This window comes from Lynx rufus, unplaced genomic scaffold (genome assembly GCF_022079265.1).
Source record: "Lynx rufus isolate CCGP_SWC_20201006 ecotype Redwood Valley unplaced genomic scaffold, mLynRuf1.p SCAF_7, whole genome shotgun sequence".
Lineage (NCBI taxonomy): Eukaryota > Metazoa > Chordata > Mammalia > Carnivora > Felidae > Lynx > Lynx rufus.
The window spans coordinates 100,081,016-100,100,887 of NW_025814889.1; the positions used below are offsets into that span (position 1 = coordinate 100,081,016).

The 19,872-nt window shown below is 35.6% G+C and overlaps 1 protein-coding gene across 4 annotated transcripts in view; it reads right to left on the reverse strand.

Moving 5' to 3' along the window:
- Positions 1-19,872, reverse strand: part of OSBPL8 (oxysterol binding protein like 8) — a 155,768-nt gene that overhangs the window by 95,180 nt on the left and 40,716 nt on the right. For 2 of the 4 annotated variants that reach the window (XM_047066291.1, XM_047066290.1), the window contains exon 2: positions 11,463-11,571. In XM_047066291.1, coding sequence (XP_046922247.1) covers positions 11,463-11,504 — 42 coding nt within the window. In that variant the 5' untranslated portion in view covers positions 11,505-11,571. Of the gene's footprint in view, positions 1-11,462; positions 11,572-19,872 lie in introns of those variants that run through there. The other 2 variants (XM_047066293.1, XM_047066294.1) reach the window with 2 other exon arrangements.

Below are 19,872 nucleotides of genomic sequence, written 5' to 3' on the forward strand. Positions count from 1 at the left end.
ATACAAGGGAAGTTCAAAATCGACTGTGTCAGCTGTAACTAATGTCATGCATCTGGTGAGACTGCTTGGTGAAGTCTGTGGTTATAAAACCAAAAAAAAGTGAACTGCCCATTAAAAGAATGAAACCCACGACCTTGGCCTCTGACCTCATTAACATACTCTATATCTGACCTAACCATTCTTAATCACCTGAAAAGCACAAAAGAAACCATGTTAACACATCACAATCATGCCAAGTTAGATATGACAACTGGTTATAGGAGACAGCTCATATACGTAAATATTTCAGTATATGGCACTTAATCTTATGACCTATTTAAATAATTTTAATTTTCAGTCTGAAGTAAGAGTTTATTTTACTTGAAATTTCATTTTGGTCAATTCCTTACACAGATACATAAGCCTATATTCTATACTGAATCATGACTAGGATCTGAATTAAGACATAAGAACCATATAACAAATACCTTTTTTTCTTCTATAGTTCTATTTCTAACAAATCACTGATTAGGGTATCATGCTGTTCAGTATCAAGCCACAGGAAAGACTGATAATAATATTATGGAAACATCAATCTCCATGACTCATAATATCTACCATACATAAAAATGTAGTTAGCAACTGTTCTTTATGTTTTAGCAACAATATACTGCCTAAATGCCAAAATATGCACCCCAGCCAGAAAAATCAACATTAGTTACAGGAGAACAAAGCTTTGAGTTAAATAAAATAGATCACAGGGTGCCTGGGTGGCTCAGTCGGTGAAGTGTCTGACTTTTGGCTCAGGTTATGACCTCTCGTGAGGTTGAGTCCCGTGTTGGGCTTTGGGATGACAGCTTGGAGCCTGCTTTGGATTCTCTGTCTCCTTCTCTCTCTCCCTGACCCTCCCCTGTGTGCACGCTCATTCTCAAAAATAAACATTTAAAAATCAATAAATAAAATAGATCATGTATCAGATATTTTTCAAAGTACACATTAGGTAATGCACATACAAATTTTAAAAGGCTAGGTATGACACAGATCAATTTTTAATATAAAAACATTAGCCTCATTCAATGACAAGAATAACAAAATTAAGAGTATCTGTATTTAAATCCTAATATGTCCCACTGATTAGCTATGTGATCTTAGAAAAATTACTAACCCCTTCAGAGTCTCAGTTTCTTCATTTCTAAAAACAATAATATCTATCCCACAGTATTATGAAGAAGATTAAATGAGAAAGCATGTGAGACATCAAGCCAAGATCAGGATAACACAGTAAGTGTGCAAAAACTAATTTTTTTTCTCTCCACACTAATAAAGTAACCCAAATATGGAAAGTGCAAATTCTAGAACCAGGGAAAAAGGCAAAATCCAAAAGGGACATATTTTCCATTCAGCTACTACTACCCTACAGGTTAACCTAGATTATACAACTGCTTGCTTACTTGTTCTCTGAGCTAACTACCTCTATTTCTATAGATCTCAATTTTGCCCATGCATTGAAATCACCTAGGAGACTATAAAAAAGTACTGATGTCTGGGGTGCCTGGGGGGCTCAGTTGGTTGAGCATCTGACTTTGACTCAGGTCATGATCTCACAGTTCATGGGTTCAAGCCCTGCATCAGGCTCTGTGCTGACAGCTCAGAGCCTGGAGCCTGATTCGATTCTGTGTCTCCCTCTCTTTCTTTGCCCCTCCCCCTGCTCACACTCTCTCTCTCAAAAATAAATAAAAAAAAATAAAAAAATTTAAAGAAGTACTGATGTCTGCATCTCACCCTCTGAGATTTTAATTTAATTAAATAGGGGTGCAACCTGAGTACTGGGATTTTTCAAAACACCACAGATAACTCTATAATGTTCAGCTGGTTACCACTGCAATAGTCCATAATTCTGCCAAGATCATTTTCCCAAGTCACAACTCTAAACAGGTTGTTTCTTAGCTCAAAAACACCAAATTCAATGGTTTGACATTACATTAAAAAAAGAAAAATTCCAAACTGTAAAAATAGTATTCAAGGATTTGTATATGCTGATTCTAACATGGTTGAGTTGTAGTATAGAAAAATAATTAAAGCTTGGCCTGTGGAGCCAAAATGTAACCTAATTCTGCCACTTACTAGTTGTATGACCCTGAACTTATCTCTCTGTGTTCTCCTATATTAAATGAGGGTAGTAATACTACCCTATAGGGTTATGAGAAAATTACATAAGTATGCCTTCAAAGAACTTGCAATCGCTTCTGGCACATGATAGAAATTTAACAAATGTTAGTTGCTATTCATTTCCTATAGTTTTATTTTCTACTAATTCCCCTAAAGCAACAAACAATATTGCCTATGATCTTACCCAAGTGCAAGGTACCCTGTGCACAGATGTGCTCTGTGAAGGTAGGTTAGTTTTCTAAACCCAGTAAGTGTTTGACCAAAAAGTAAATTTTAGGTGTACACACACACACACACACACACACACACAAATTCATCTCCCCTCTCCTTTTCCTCATTGCTCCATCACTATTGTTTTTACCATATTAGACTTCTGAAGTAGTCTTAAGTTAATGAAAACCTACTAAGGTGATCTGAGGTCTGGATAAAAATCCTTCAATTGCTCTATTCTCCTAGACAGTTGAACAGGTAGAGATTTTCTTGAAATTTTAATCAAATTTCATCTCCATGTGTCTCTAACATGCTAAAATTCTAATCCTTCACATTCTAATCTGAGGTTTGATGGAACTCTCAGCTTATTTTTCTAAAAAGCAAGAAGAAATGTAAGATTCTTAATGGACATAATTTTTAATTAAGAGTTAAGTGTAGAGCAGTGGCTTTAATTATATTGTTTATAAAAAACTTAGGAGAAACAGGAAGTAAAAACATTCATGAAAAATCTCCAAACCACACTTTTAAAAACTGAATGACTAAATTATTTACAGATATTGAATAAATTATAAATTTTTAAGCCAGCTTTCCTCCTCAAGTCTAGTTTAGCAAAATAAATAGCTTTCTTTTTTGTTTATTTGTTTATTTGGGGGGGGGGACGAGCAGGGGAGGGGCAGAGAGAGAGGGAGAGCTGTCAGCACGGCTGATGTAAGATTCGATCTCATCACCATGAAATCATGACCTGAGCTGAAATCGAGTCAGATGCTGAACCTACTGAGCCACCCAGGAGACCAAAAACAAATAGATTCCTATTGGGTAAATTACATAATCTATTTACTTGTGAGTTAGTTGCCTTAATCATTCTACTTTTGCTTTTTAAACTATGGGCATGTCACAACTGCCAAAGATCTTAATAGGAAAGATAAGTTAAACAGTGCTGCTGTTCTTTTGATTTTTTGGTCCCGATTCAGCCACCACCTCAGCCATTCTACATACAGAGAACACAAAACCACAAAGAAAGTAACCAATTTATTTTGCAAATGGGAACTGAGTTACTTACGGGTGAAATAACCAATACGGTCCTTGAACCCATCCTTAAAAGTAGATAAATGCGAAGCAACCTCAGACTAGAAAGAGAATACAGTACGACAGATGGAGGTAAGACCAGGGGTCTGACAGTAGGAGGGAGGGTCGGAAGTCATCTTCCTGTGCCCTTTTCTCTCACTAGTAATAAGCAGACCATTATCTACCCTGTCTTTACTACCAGGGCAGAACATGATTTAATACCAACCAGAGACATTAAACACAGTTCGAAACACTTTTTTTTTAAACTGTGCATGTCTATAGAGTTGTAGCATGCACAAAACAACACATGCAGGCAAAAAGGCTGACCACTATCTCTCACTGCCCTTTTGCCCAAATGAACTGATTACAACTAGGGAGGCAGAGGAGATGGACAGAAAAGTTCCCTAAGAAAAAGAATATATTGGTGGGAGGAGCAAATGAAAAATAATGAAGCAATGATTTTAACAAGAGATTCTCTATCCTAAGACATATATTCCTAGATTGACCAAAAGAGTCCCTAGTCTCTTTCCTTTCTATCTAGATCAGTGTCAATCAGATAAAGCAATTAATATTCCTGAGAGAATATTATTTCCAAGGAAGTATAAACTCACAAAAATAATATCCTAAGGAGTCCAAATGCTATGAAAAAGAACTGAAGAATCTCAGCAGGAGAGAGAATTAGTGAACCAAGCCCATCAAAAACTTAAAATAACCATAATAAATATGCTCAAAAAGATGTGAGAGGATACTGAAAACAGGAAGTCTGACCAAACATCCACAGAGAAAACAGCTAGTAATACTGAGTATAAAAATACTATGATGGAATATATACCAGGTTTGAACAGCAAAACATGTACTACAATAAATGAGCTGGAAAAGTGATGAAGGAATTCAACACGAAGGCATAATGAAAAGAAAATATGGAAAACATGAGAGATAAAAGAAGCAAAAGGGCTACATTCCTAAAACAGGAGACCCCTACAGAGGACATGATGGATTTTAAAAAGTAACAAAATAGTCTATCTTAAATAATTTTGAAAGTTACACAAAACGGATGAGTTTCTGGAAATTAAAAGACTATATATAAACACTCTTCCAATTCCCACCCATAGACATACATACTGTATAAAGATTGGAAAGAAATAAAGTATTATTTGTAGATGATATGAATCAGACAAATCATTAAAACTCCTGAAGACAAAACACATGTATCTGTAAATGCCAAAATGAAAACAGCAACAAAACAAAAGCTCCTTGAAAGGTACAGCTCAGGGGCACCTGGGTTGCTCAGTTGGTTGAGTGTTGGTTGACTTCTGATACCAGCTCAGGTCATGATCTTGCAGTCATGAGATCAAGCCCTGCATTAGGCTCTGCATGGAGCATTGAGCCCGCTTGGAGTTTCTCTCTCTCTCTCTGCCCCTCCGCTGCTCCTACAACATGCACTAGCAGGCTTGTGCTCTCTCTTCCTCTCTAAATAAATAAAAACTTAAAAAGAGAAAGATGTAGATCATGTCTTAATGCTAGGTACAATTTTCAAATAGTCAAAGTTTAACTTGGTCACCACTCCCTCATTCCTGAAGGCCCTATCATTTCTTCTTCCTACCCTGCTCCCAACCCCCATCACCTTCTGGATCCCTCTTTTCCTATCAGGTAACAGTCAATTATTCTTCTTTAAAGTGCTAGTTCCTAAAGGTTTAACTGAGCAATTCTCAAACTTTTGGGTCTCCAGATCCCTTCACTCTCCTAGAAATTACTAAAGACTCCAAAGACCTGTTGTTTATGTAGATTATACCTACTGATATTTGCCCTATTATAAATTAATACGAGAAATTCACCATCTCAGCCAAGTGATGAAACTAACATCAGAAATGACAAGTCAGGTTGACAGTATATACCTTGACAATGATGTGATGAAATGGCATTTTACCTTTGTGGTCTCTTCCCCCAAACCCATAAGGACCAGTTTAATTAGAGAAAAACAGACAAATCTCAATTGAAGGACACCGTGCAAAATATCTATACCAGTACTCCTGAAAATTGTCAAGGTCATCACAGACAAGGAAATCATAGCCAAGAGGACCCTGAGCAGACATGACTACTAAATATTATGTGTTATTCCAGATGGGATCCTGGAACAGAAAAGGACACTAGGTAAAAACTAAGGAAATCTAAATCAAGTATGGACTTTAATTAATAATGTATCAATCTAGATTCATTAATTATATCAAATGTACAATAAATGGGTTAATAATAGAGGAAATTGGGTACAAAGTACATGGGGACTACAATTTTTCTGTATGCCTAAAGCTATTCTAAAAAATAAAGTTTATTTTAAAAAAACTGGTTAAGAAAAGAATTAAACTAAGAAAACCTGAAGACTAAGAATACACAAGCACACACTCCATTTCATTAGCCAGCAGATTATGACCTCATCACCTCACATAGTCTCTGGAAAAGTACACCATATACTCATGACAGAATGAGAAAAAAGGCAAATAAAATCAAATACCATTGTATTACTCAAAAAATTATTCTAATATCACAAACTTTCTGAAAGGGTCTTGAGGAGTTTCATAGTCATGTAAACATACTTGGACAAGTTCTCCAAACATAAAGGAAATACAAAAGATTGCTGGGTTAGAATTCTGCTAATGTACTGTGTAGATCACTGTTTATTTTTCTTTTTCAAAGATAACTCTTTCTCTGACTCCCATTAGAGTTTATTACAGTTCCATTATATCTGCAAATTTTTCACATTATATTATTCAAGCTTCTAATAAGTACAAGAATATTTAGCAAATCAAAAAAAAAAGATATAATAAGAATCTAAGTATTCATACAATAAGAAATAACTAAGTGAGGGGCACCTGGGTGGCTCAGTTGTTAAGCATCTGACTTTGGCTCAGGTCATGATCTTGTGGTGAGTTAGAGCCCCACATTGGGCTCTGTGCTGACAGCTGAGAGCCTAGAGCCTGCTTTGGATTCTGTGTCTCCCTCTCTCTGCCCCTCCCCCACGCATACTCTGTCTCTCAAAAATGAATAAATGTTAAAAAAAAAAATAGAGGGGCGCCTGGGTGGCGTAGTCGGTTAAGCGTCCGACTTCAGCCAGGTCACGATCTCGCGGTCCGTGGGTTCGAGCCCCGCGTCGGGCTCTGGGCTGATGGCTCAGAGCCTGGAGCCTGTTCCCGATTCTGTGTCTCCCTCTCTCTCTGCCCCTCCCCCATTCACGCTCTGTCTCTCTCTGTCCCAAAAATAAATAAAAAAAAAAAAAAAAAAAAAAAAATAGAAAGAAAGAAAAAAAAATAACTGAGTCATATTTTCCCCACTCAGGAAGTTCAAACATTACAAATATTTAAGTACTAATTTGTAACTTTCATAAGTAAAAGAAGATAATAAAGCATAAAGTATACTAATCACATTGTTTTATCCTTTTAAAAACTGTCTCCCTTTAGAAGTTTCAATAAAGTTGTAAAATGGCAAAAAGATTCATAGTCTAGAAGACAAAATACCTAACAAAATATAGGTTGGCTAGTTTGTTTGCTTGAAAAGTATGGACTAGGAGAGCCTGGGTGGGTCAGTCACTAAGCCTCAGAATTTAGCTCAGGTCATGATCTCACTGTCCGGGAGTTCAAGCCTCACGTGGAGTGCTGTAGGGCGTGGAGCCTGCTTCTGAGTCTGTGTCTGTGTCTGTGTGTGTGTGTGTGTGTGTGTGTGTGTGTCTCTCTCTCTCTGCCCTTCCCCTACTCACTCTCTCTCTCTCTCAAAAGTAAGCATTAAAAAAAAATTAATCAAAAAAAAAACAGTATGGACGAGTCACAGTTATTCTCTCGAGCCCCCATTTTTGTAAACCAGTTAGGATATTAATTTATACCTTAGTGAATTAACATATCTAGGCAATGATCATCAATGGCTGCTATTAATACAAGAAGAATGACTGACATCATATGCCTCCTGATGGTAACACACAATACCCTTAATGTATTCTTGTCAAAAAAAAAAAAAAATTGAACCTGAATTTGAGGAAGCCGTTCATTCTAATGACCAATTTGCAACAAACACAAGAGATTGATGAACACATGAAATAATCACCATAGGGGAAATCCACATTGTGGGAAATTTAACAAGACAAACTACCTTATTTATGTATTTCAATAAGTTGAAAAGGAAAAGTTAAAAAGAGATGCAAGGGAAACTTAAAAGATTAAAAAAATCTCAGTGACTTATCAACCAAGTCCAACATAAAAATTATAAAAAAATACTTAGGAGACAATCAGGAAAGTTTAAGCATCAATTAGTTATGTGACTAAAGAATTACTCATTTTTAGGATTCTAATGTTGTTTATGGTTAAAGTTTAAAGAAAAGTCTTTAGATTTTAGAGATACATACTGAAATACTTACAAATAAAATGATTTGTCCATAATTTGCTCCAAAAAAAATATGGAGTGGGAAGGTGGGACTACAGATGAAACAAGACTGACCTGAAATATTAATTGTTGAAGTGATGGGTACATGAGGATTCATTATATTAGTCCATCCTTTTCTAAATATATTTGAAATTTTCTATAATAAAAAGTTCAAGATAACACCATTCATGAATGTGTAATTAAAATACAAATTCTTATACTTAGCGAGCAGCTATTGGAAAGAGACAGAGCTGTATTAATATGAGAGAGAATGAGTACGTACATGACCAACTGGTGACTAAAATTTCTAGTTATTTTATTACTTCATAGAAGAAGATCTCTGGCCAACTAATCTTTGACAAAGCAGGAAGGAACATCCAGTGGGGGGTAAAAAAACAGTTTCTTCAGCAAATGGTATTGAGAAAACTGTGCATCAACATGCAGAAGAATGAACCTGGACCACTTTCTTACACCATACACAAAAATAAACTCAAAATGAATGAAAGACCTAAATGTAAGACAGAAAACCATAAAAATCCTAGAGGAGAAAACAGGCAACCACCTCTTTGACCTTGGCTGCAGCAACTTCTTATATGACATATATCCGGAGGCAAGGGATGAATGAAGCAAAAGCAAAAGCAAAAATGAACTACTGGGACCTCATCAAGATAAAAGTCTTCTGCACAGCAAAGGAAACAATCAGCAAAACTAAAAGGCAACCAACAGAATGGGAGAAGATATTTGCAAATGACGTATCAGATAAAGGCTTAGTATCCAAAATCTATAAAGGACTGAACAAACCCAACACTCAAAAACAAATAATCCAGTGAAGAAATGGGCAAAAGACATAAATAGACACTTTTCCAAAGAAGACATCCAGATGGCTAGCAGACACATGCAAAAGGTGCTCAACATCACTCATCATCAGGGAAATACAAATTAAAACCACAATGAGATACTACTCACACCTGTCAGAATGGCTAAATTAACAACTTGGGCAACAGATGTTGGCAAGGATGTGGAGAAAGGGGAATGCTTTTGCCCTAATAGGAATGCAAACTGGTGCAGCTATTCTGGAGAACAGTATGGAGGTTCCTCAAAAAATTAAAATCAGAGCTACCCAAGGCCCAGCAATTGCACTACTAGGTATTTATCCAATGGATTAAAAAAAATGCTGATTCGAAGGGGCACATGTACCCCAATGTTGAGAGCAGCACTATCGACAATAGCCAAAGTAAGGAAAGAGCCCAAATGTCCACCAGCTGATGAATGGATAAAGAAGATGTGATGTATATATATACAATGGAGTATATTACTCGGCAATCAAAAAGAATGAAATCTTGCCATTTGCAACAACATGGATGGCACTAAAGTGTATTATGCTAAGCAAAATCAGTCAGAGAAAGACAAATACAGGATTTCACTCATATGTGGAATAAAGAAACAAAACAGATGAACATAGGGGAAGGGAAGCAAAAACAAGAAAAACAGAGGGAGGCAAACCATAGAGTCTCTTATACAGAGAACAAACTGAGGGTTGCTGGAGGGGTGTTGGATGTGGAGGTGGGATAGATGATGGCCATTAAGGAGGGCACTTGTTGGGATGAGCACTGGGTGTTATATGTAAGTGATGAATCACTAAATTCTAATCCTGAAGTCATTATTACACTATATGCTAACTGGGATTTAAATAAAATTTTAAAAATTAAAAAAAAAAGTTTACTAATATTTTAAAAACCAGTGCATGCAATTTTTAAGAACACTACTAACTCATACTGACATGCTGCTCATATTTTCAAAGAACTTTCTGGTTTCACTAGATCATACTGTCCCTATCAAGTAGTCAGAATGAGTATGCCTGCCTATATATTTTTCTATTGTAGTAGAATATTTGCCTCAACATTTTAGGAAGGAAAACTGAGATTCTGAGAAAGTATAAAGCCAAAATTACTGAACAGCCTAGGCTTTTTTCAATGTTTTATTGCCTCTCCTGCCTTGTATTTACCTTTTTGGAGAGAAGGGTTAATATAGCTAGTTATATCAACAGTAGTAGCTTTTATTTATTGGATATTTATAATGTCTCTGACTTTGTAATAGGCACTTTATAGATATCTTATCTCAATTATAACTTAAAACAACTCTAGAAGGTAGATATTACTATCACCTTTATATAATAGATGAAAAAACTGAAAACCTGGAGAATTTAATTAATTACCCAAGTTATACAACTAAGCAACCGAGGTTAGATTTTAACATGCAGCTAAATGTCTACAGAGCCCATGTTCTTATCCACTTCTCCTAGATCTAATCAGTAACCAGCTTAGGCTGTGCAGTTCAAAGGTGATATTTTATAAATAGGTAATTCAAAAGTAACTCTCAAGATTAGTTTCAAAAACAGAATATTTCAGTAGTTTACAATGAAATTATTGGTAGTATTCTCCCTAAAATAAGCTACAATATTTCACAGAAACTTAATGAAGACAAAGAAAACTGTCTCATTGCTTTTTAAATATCTTGCTCAAACCTCTCAGTATCAACAGGAATTAGATTAAAAATGAATAAAACTTTATTAATACAGCACCAGTGTTCAGTACAGAATTTAATACTACCTGTTTAGATATTAGCTTAAAAGATAACAAATTTAAAGCAATTCTATTCAGAAAGACAGGTACGGAGTCAACACATTAGTGGCAAAGTACTCAGAGACACCTCTTAAGCTGTGAGCTCTTAGAGAAGATAATTAACCTCCAGCTTAGAGCCCATTTCTCTATCTACAAAAGTAAGGATAAACAAATACCTACCTTTAATGGCTGTTGTGAGGACAGTCTGACAAAGTATACACTTAGAGAATAGCAACTGTTGTTACTACTGGCATTTTTATTATCACTAAGAGATTAAAAATATTTCAGCTAAAAGAAGTTAAGAAAGCCCATTAGTTTTAAATAAAATATTTATGGCAAAGCAAACATGTTCTAAGAGAAGGCTTTAATCTTAACTTTTTGCTGAAATCATAGCGAAAATAAAATAAGCTACCATCAGTTTTCCTTTTATAATCGCTGTGATAATAACCTTCATAAAACAAATTACTTCCAGGTCCATTTTATTTTCTATTAACAAATTATTTTAAAGTTTAACTTTTTTTGACCCTTTAAGAAACTAAAACAAGTTTAAACCAGAAATCCAAAAAAGGCTGGGAACAAAGTAACACAAGTAAACAAAAGTGCATTTTGCTACCAATCATTAGACTATTCTTACATTTGAGCCTGAACGAAGGACATTCACTAAATTAAAATTTATAAACATCTTAATATAATAGTGACTTTCAATTCCACAGCAATATGAAACACAGAAAAATCAGCCTCTGCATTAACCCAAAGAACCTACCGTCCCAAGAGCTGGAACCAAGTCAATATAAGTAAGCAGAGAAAGATATAGGACAGAAATATCAGAAAACTGGGTTATGCTTCAATAAGTTTTAAAATATGTCATTTTCATATGAGCATAAGAGTTAAAGTGTTACTTTAAAATTCTTTTAAGTTTGTTTTAAATACTTTTTTAAAATAAAACGATGGCTTGTATCAAACACTTTACAGCTAGATGATAGTACCTTATTATGCTGTATTTGAACCACTCACCGAAGTTTGATCAGGTTCTCCATCAGCCAAACCTGCATCCATAGTGAAAGAAGGTAAGTTTACGCTTCTCTTTCCATTAATCTTTAGCCATCCTGTAAATATGGAAATCCTAGAAGAAAAAAATTACATATATTAGGACTAGTATAAAACCGTGATAAATGAGAAAAAAAAAGGATTAAGTATTTTAGGAGAGAGAAATTATTTTAGGCTGAGGTAATTGGGAAATCCAATAATGGGAAAAACAGATTTTGACATGGGCCTTGAAGAATGGTGAAGATTCAGAGAAAAATGGAAGAACGACAGACAATATTCCAAGTGAAGAGGCATAGCAAGAGCAAGGTTACAGGCATAAGACTGTTCAATGTTTAAAAAGATGTTTAAATCTACTTTACAATTAAGGAAATAAAATGTTCTTTTTTCATGATTATATTGGCAAAAACTTTTAAAAAGTGTGCTAATATCCAACACTGACAAGAATGTAGGAAAACAGATATTCTCATACTTGTGTGAGAAGAATATAAATCATAACAATTTTTAGAAAGATAATTTAAAATATGTACACTTTAATCCAGTAATTTAGAGGCTAATAATTATGCCATATGTACTTGTTTATATAAATGCACAAAGATATATAAATACATCCAACAAAGTAACAGATTTGATGAGAAGAACTGGAACAACCTTAATGTCAATCATTAGGAGTTTGCTTAAATTATACTATATACATACAATGGAACATCATGCCAGCAACTTCTAAAAATGAAGAAGGTGTTTTTACATACTCTTTATGTATTTACTTCATACAGAGAGAAGGCCACATTAGGTGGAAAAGGCAAATTACAGAACATTATTGATAAAATACTCTGCATTTTCCCAATTTTACAATGAACACGTATTACTTCATAGTTATTTTTATTTTGAAAGTCTTACAAGCATGTCTTTATCACAAGTCTTTTTCTTCCGAACTTTGTAAACAAAACCTCCAAGTTGAAGTCTTTTTTTTTTTAATGTGTATTTATTTTGAGAGAGAGAGCAAGCACAAATGGGAGAGGGGTAGAGAGGGAGAGAGAGAATCCCAAGCAGACACCATGCTGTCAGTGTAAAGCCTGACGCGGGGCTCAGATCTCACCAAATGCAAGATCATAACCTGAGCCAAAATCAAGAGTCAAGATGCTCAACCGATTGGGCTACCTGTGTGCCCCCAAGCTGAATTCTTATCATATAAAACTACATATATTCAAAAGCCTCTAATAAACTCTCTAATAATTCTTCCTTAAAAGAGCTAACGAAACCAAAATCAACAAGTCAGCAGAATTCTAGTCATTTCTTGAAGTTCTAAAATCATTTTGTTTCTGCGAGTATAAAAAAGCTTCACTGAAGCGTAAATGCTGGTGAAAATACTTCTTAACTGGGCTTTGGAGGGCTGTCATTTGGTTTCTCTCATATAAACAATACAATTAGCCCAAGCTAAGTGAACTTGCAGTTTATAAACCTTAAGTATACTTCCCCACTATATGTATTACAATGCACTGTAATTATTTATTCTCATGATCTAATTCTCTTCAGGGACAAAGACTGCATTTTACTGATCTGTCTACCCAGTGCTGGTTCATGGCAGACATTTCATAAACATTTGTTGCACTAAACTGTCACTTCAATTACCTGTATGAATAAAAAATAATCCAAAACAGATGATACAAAAATTATTTATGTCTATGTGATGCACACTATAATTCATATTTGAATACTGACACACATATTCTAGAAATTGGCAATATTAAAAACAAAACGATAAGACACCCACTGGAAGCTTCAACTTCAAAAATATTTTACTGGGGAGCCGGGGTGGCCCAGTCAGTTAAGTGTCCAACTTCAGCTCAAGTAATGATCTCACAGTTCGTGGGTTTGAGCCCGCATCAGGCTCTGTACTGACAGCTCAGAGCCCACAGCCTGCTTTGGATTCTGTGTCTCCCTCTCTCTCTCTGACCCTCCCCTGCTCATGCTCTGTCTGTTCTGTCTCTCTCTCTCTCTCTCTCAAAAATAAGTAAATATAATTTTTTTTTAAATTTTACCAATTTTTTCATCTTATCCATTCCATTCTAAGGATTCCTTTATTACTAGACATTATATTAGGCACTTAAAATGCATCAATGAAGGAGTTCCCCTCTACTTGGTAGATGGGATACTGCCTGATTCATAAATCATTTAGTAAAGCCAATTAGATCTATAAAATAAAATTAAAATAGAGATGCCCAGGTGGCTTAGTCAGTTGAGCATCTGACTTCAGCTCAGTTCATGATCTCACAGTTCGTGAGTTCAAGTCCCACATCAAGTTTTGCACTTATACTGCAGAGCCTGCTTTGGATTCTCTGTCTCCCTCTCTCTCTCTGCCCCTCCCCCACTCTCTCTCTCAAACATATATATTTTTAAAAATTATGTAAAATAAAAATACATCAATAAACAAAACAAAGCCCTACTCTCATGGAGCTTATATACTAGGAGACAAAACAATAAATACAATAAAAATAAAAGTTATATGTTAGAAAGTGATGCTATGAGGAGAGGCTTGGTGGCTCAGTCAGCCAAGCATCCAACTCTTGATTTTGGCTCAGGTCATAATCTTACGATTGTGAGATCAAGCCCTGCATCAGGCTCCAAGCTGGGTGTGGAGTCTGCCTGGGATTCATATTCTCTCTTTCTCTCTTTCTCCCTCTCTCTCTCTCCTTCTGCCCCTGCCCTTCTCTGGCACGCTCTCTCTCTCTCTCTCTCTTACACACACACACACACACACACACACAAGCACGCGCACGCTCTCTCCCTCTCTCCCTCAAAAAAGAAAAAAAAAAAGGTGATACTAGGAGAAAAAAATAAAGCAGGCTAAGAAAAACCAGGGAGGAAAGGGTTACAATTTTAAGTCAGATATTTATGGAAGGTCTCATTGAAAAGATGACATTTGACCGAAGATTTGAAGTAGGGAGGAAAATAGCCACGTAGATATCTGAAAAAGAGTTTTCAGGTCAGAGGAAATAGCCAGTGCAAATGTTGTAAGTGACTAACTTGTAAGTCTGAGGAAAAGCAAGAAAACCATGTGGCTAGAACAATGTGAGCAAAGGGAATAAAGAGCAGCAAGAGATATGATCACAGAGGTAAGGCCTGAGGGACTGAAAAGGTGGCCATCAGACAAGACGACAGATGGGAAAGTAAGGTTTTTTTCTTTGGGGGAATTTGGGAGGGGGTAAGCAGGTGTTTGGTTTGGGGCATGTTAAGTTTGAGAGGTCTATTTGATATTCAAGTGGGTATGTTGAGCAAGCAGTTGGAAAAAATATAGCACCGTGAAGATTCAGATAGCAAAATGAGGGGTAAAGTTTTTGAACACGTTTAGTTTTTAAAGACATGAATGTATTCTTGGTATCAGGTATGTGATAAATGTTTGTTAGCCTGTGAATAGCATATAGATACTATACTTCTCAAATGACTTTTTTAAACCAGTATTTGGTTTTGCAGTAAGTTTATAATGAGGAGATTTGATTCCATGAGGAGTATTTTATACTTTAGCAATAGGCAGCTCTCGAAAGCTTTATGAAAACAAAACAGTAACAAAACCATACATGACAAGGAATATGTAAAACAGAAGTCACAAAATGTAAGGCAACTGGCTGTGGTTTTGGTTCTTCTTTCCAAACCAGTATTTCAAAATGTATACATAACAATGGAGTTTTAAGACTAGTCCTAACACTATGGAAAATGTGGCAACACTGAGGAATGACTGATTACAGCTGAGCAGCAGCCAACTACTTGACACAGGTAAACATTCTCCAGTTTGCACCCACCTCTCACACAATATTTGCATCTGTACTTTTCATTGCTTCCCTCATTTTTTGCTACCTGCCTAGGTTCTGTAAGTGCTTGAGTTCTGACCACTCATTTAAGGTAACCTGTACAGAATCTTTGCTAACACAAAGAAACACATTCAATAACATACACAACTGCCTTTAGTAGAGCAATTTTATAAGCTCCCATTTTGGATTTCTTCTATCAGCCACCATCCTTTCTGTGACTAAGTTTTCTACCTATGCTTTCTGAGCTATCCCTTCTAGTACCTAATGATAGTAAAAGCCTTTACTTATATATCAAGAACTTGTCCTGTCAGTCCTTCTGCTTGTCCCCAATGCTCAAACCCCACTGATTGTTAAAAAGTCCTTTCTCAGTCCTACCTCCCTAAAAGCTACCCTCCTCTATTTTACCTCCATTGGAAATTTTCTTAAATATTCATGCTTCATTTCCTCTATTTCGTTCCCCTGACTTCATGACTACATGTATTATGTTGGTTCTACACCTAGGTTAATCTGAAGCACAGATGTATGTGCATATATGTGTGTGTTGTACGTATAGCTTTTGATGATTTTAATTAATGTTTTCTTGACTTTATCCCAATTTATGATTAAAACAAATACTATGCCTTCCTTGACCATCACTGCCTGGAAATATGGATTTCCTGCCAATATAATTTTCACTTAACTGTACCTTCCCATGCTATATTAAATAAAAGGGCAACAATGGACATCCTTGTCTTGTTGCTGATCTTAGGGGGAAAGCTTTCAGCTTTTCACCACCAAACAAGATGTTAGCTGTCGGCTTGTCATATATGGCCTTTATTATACTGAGGTACATTCCCTCTATATCTGCATGTTGAGATTAAACGGATGAACTTTGTCAAACACTTTTTCTGCATCTATGGAAATGACCATATGATTTGTATACTGGAGTTTATTAATATGGTATATCACAGTGACTGATTTGTAGATGTTAAACCATTCTTGCAGCCCTAGAATAAACCCACTTGATGATAGTGTATGATCCTTGTGATGTATTATTTCAGTTTGCTAATATATTTTTTTTTTTTTAATTTTTTTTTTTTTCAACGTTTATTTATTTTTGGGACAGAGAGAGACAGAGCATGAACGGGGGAGGGGCAGAGAGAGAGGGAGACACAGAATCGGAAGCAGGCTCCAGGCTCTGAGCCATCAGCCCAGAGCCCGACGCGGGGCTCGAACTCACGGACGGTGAGATCGTGACCTGGCTGAAGTCGGACGCTTAACCGACTGCGCCACCCAGGCGCCCCAGTTTGCTAATATTTTTTTGAGGATTTTTGCATCTATGTTCATCAGGGATATTGGCCTGTAATTTTTTCTTGTGGCATCTTTGTCTGGTTTTGGTATCAGGGCAATGCTGGCCATATAAAATGAATTTGGGGAAGAGTCCTCTCCTATACTTTGGAAGAGTTTGAGAAGGATTGACATTAACTCTTCTTTGAATGTTTGGTAGAATATACAAGTGAAGCCATCTGATCTTGGACTTTTGTTGGTAGGAGGTTTTTAAATCACTAATTTGATCTCTTTACTAGCAACTGATCTGTTCAGATATTCTATTTCATTAGGATTTAGTCTTGGTAGCTTGTATATTTTTAGAAATGTATTCATTTTTTTTTTCTAGATCGTCCAATTTGTTGGCATATAATTATAATTGTTCCTGGTAGTCTCTTACAATCCTTTGTATTTCTGTGGTGTCAGTTGTAATTTCTCCTCTTTCATTTCTAATTTTATTTATTTGAGTCCTTTTTTTTCTTAGTAAGTTTAGCTAAAGGCTTGCCAATTTTGTTGATCTTTTCAAAGATGCAGCTCTTAGTTTCAATGATCTTTTCTACTGTCTTTTTCAGTCTCCATTTCATTATTTCTGCCCTAATCTGTTAGTTCCTTCCTTCTACTAGTTTTGAGCTTACTTTGTTCTTTTTCTGTTTCCTTAAGTGTAAAGTTAGGTTGTTTATATGAGATTTTTTCTTATTTCTTCAGTGAGGCATTTATCACTATGAACTTCTCTCTTGGAATGACTTGCTGCATCCCACAAATTTTGGTATATTTCTGTTTTTGTTTCTCTTAGGTATTTTTTAATTTAAAAATTTTTTAAAAATATTTATTTATTTGAGAGAGAGAGAGAGAGAAAGTTCAAGTGGGGGAGGAGCAGAGAGAGAGGGAGACACAGAATCCGAAGCAGGCTCCAGGCTCCCAGCTGTCAGCACAGAGCCTCACATGGGGCTGGAACTCATGCACCATAAGATCATGACCTGAGCCAAAGTTGGACGCTCAACCAACTGAGCCACCCAGGCGCCCCTTGAGGTATTTTTTAAAATTTCTCCTTGACTCAAATGGTCAGTCAGTAGCATGTTGTTTAATCTCCACATATTTGTAAATTTTCCAGTTTTCTTCATGTAAATAATTTCTGGTTTCTAACCACTGTGGTAAAAATAATGCTTGATATGATTTCAATACTCTTAAATTGATTAAGACTTGTTTTATAGCCTAACATATGACTGATTTTGGAGAATGTTCCATGCGTACTTGAGAAGAATGTGCATTCTGTTGCTTTTGGATGGAATGTTCTATATGTCTACTAATTCCATCTGGTCTAAAATGTTTAAGGGCAATGTTTTCCTATTGATTTTCTGTCTGGATCATCCATCCATTGATATTGGAGTATTAAAGTCCCTTATTATCGTATTGCTGTCTACTTCTCTTTAGGTCTTGTTAATAGTTGCCTTTTACATACTTAAGTGCTCTCATGTTGGTGTATAAATATTCATAAATGTTACATCCTCCTGTTAGATTGATCCCTTTATCATTATATAATACTCATCTTTGTCTTATTACACTTTTTGTTTTAAAGTCTATTCTAAGTATAGCTACTCCAGTTTTTAGTTTCCATTTGCATGGAATACCTTTTTCCATCCCTTCCCTTTCAGACTCTGTGTGTCCTAACATCTAAAGTGAGTCTCTTACGGCAGCATGCAGATGGGTCTTGTATTTTGTTCTTTTTTTTTTTTTTTTAATCTATTCAGCCACTCTCCAATCTTTGGAGAATTTAATCCAATTACATTTAAAATAATCACTTTTTTAATTTTTAAAAAATAATTATTGATAAGTATTGTGCCTACTACCATTTTGTTAATGGTTTTCTGACTATTTTCATAATTCCTCTCCTCTCTTACTCTTCCTTTGTGGTTTGGTAACTTTGTTTTAATGGTATGCTTATATTCTTTTCATCTTTTGTGCATTTACTATCATTTTTTGCTTTGTGGTTATCATGAGGCTTACATATAACAACTTCTAACTACAGCAGTCTATTTTAAGTTGATAAGTTTGATCCAATTGTAAAGCTTAACATTTTTATACTCTTCCACAACCCTACCCCCCAAATTTAAAATTTAAAACCATGAGACTGGATGATATCTCCTGGGAATCTGTGCAGACAGAAATAAGGACCAAGGTCAGATCTCTGAGGTACTTCAATATTAAAGGATCAATATTTATAGAATGAATCCCATTTCAATTTGCAGAACTACTCACATAGTTTATGTAAAGACTGAATTAACTAATATAAAAGGCAAAGAAGATACATACACACACACACACACACACACAGTAAAAGTCAAATCATAACATGACTTTTTAAAAAGTGGGGGGGGGCACCTGAGTGGCTCAGTTAGTTAAGCATCCGACTTTGGCACAGGTCATGATCTGGCCGTTCAGAGTTTGAGCCCTGTGTTGGGCTCTGTGTTGACAGCTCAGGGCCTAGCCTGTTTCAGATTCTGTGTCTCCCTCTTTCTCTCTCTGCCCCTCCTCCATTCACTCTGTCTCTCTCTTTCTCTAAAATAAGAATAAACATTAAAAAAAATTTAAGGAATTAGGAAGCAGGAAAAGAAAGATAAAATTAAGGATAAGTGCCCTAAATTCCTTACCTTTGATAACAAGAAGTTGAGATAAGAGACCCTGCTAATAAGTCAAGAAACAAGTTTTTAGTGTTTTCTTTCAAGCCAAAGATTACAACTAAAAATATAAAACAAAAATCCTAGAGGAAAGGTTGACTGACTAGTGGCCTAAAGTATAAGCACAATAATTTTCTCATCGTTCAGAGGTGAAAGTCAAAAGATGTTTAAGTGATAATAAGTCTAAGAATTACAAAGTTTAGTTTTTTAAGTTAAAATGGTAATTAAACACAAATTTAATGGCAGGAGGCCCTAGGGAATAGGTTGAGAAGAAAGGCAATCTCTCCTGACACTTAAAAAAATTTTCAACAGTGTATGTTACTACTATAATCAAAAAGAAAGTCTAATAATTTTTTTTGCAGAAGAGTACAATATATCAAAATCCTGAAGGCTCCTTTCTCCAAATTGCCAGGCTAGAGGTAGGCCTGCATCCAAATTTAAACATAATTACTAGCTAAATTCAAAGTTTAAAGAAGACTTTGTTCTCTCTTTTGTTCTTTTTGTTATCAGTACTTTAGATGTTGTTTGGAAACCTGGTGCCTCGTTGTCTACACTTAAACTAAAAAAGTTCCTAGAAAAGGTAATTTTTAT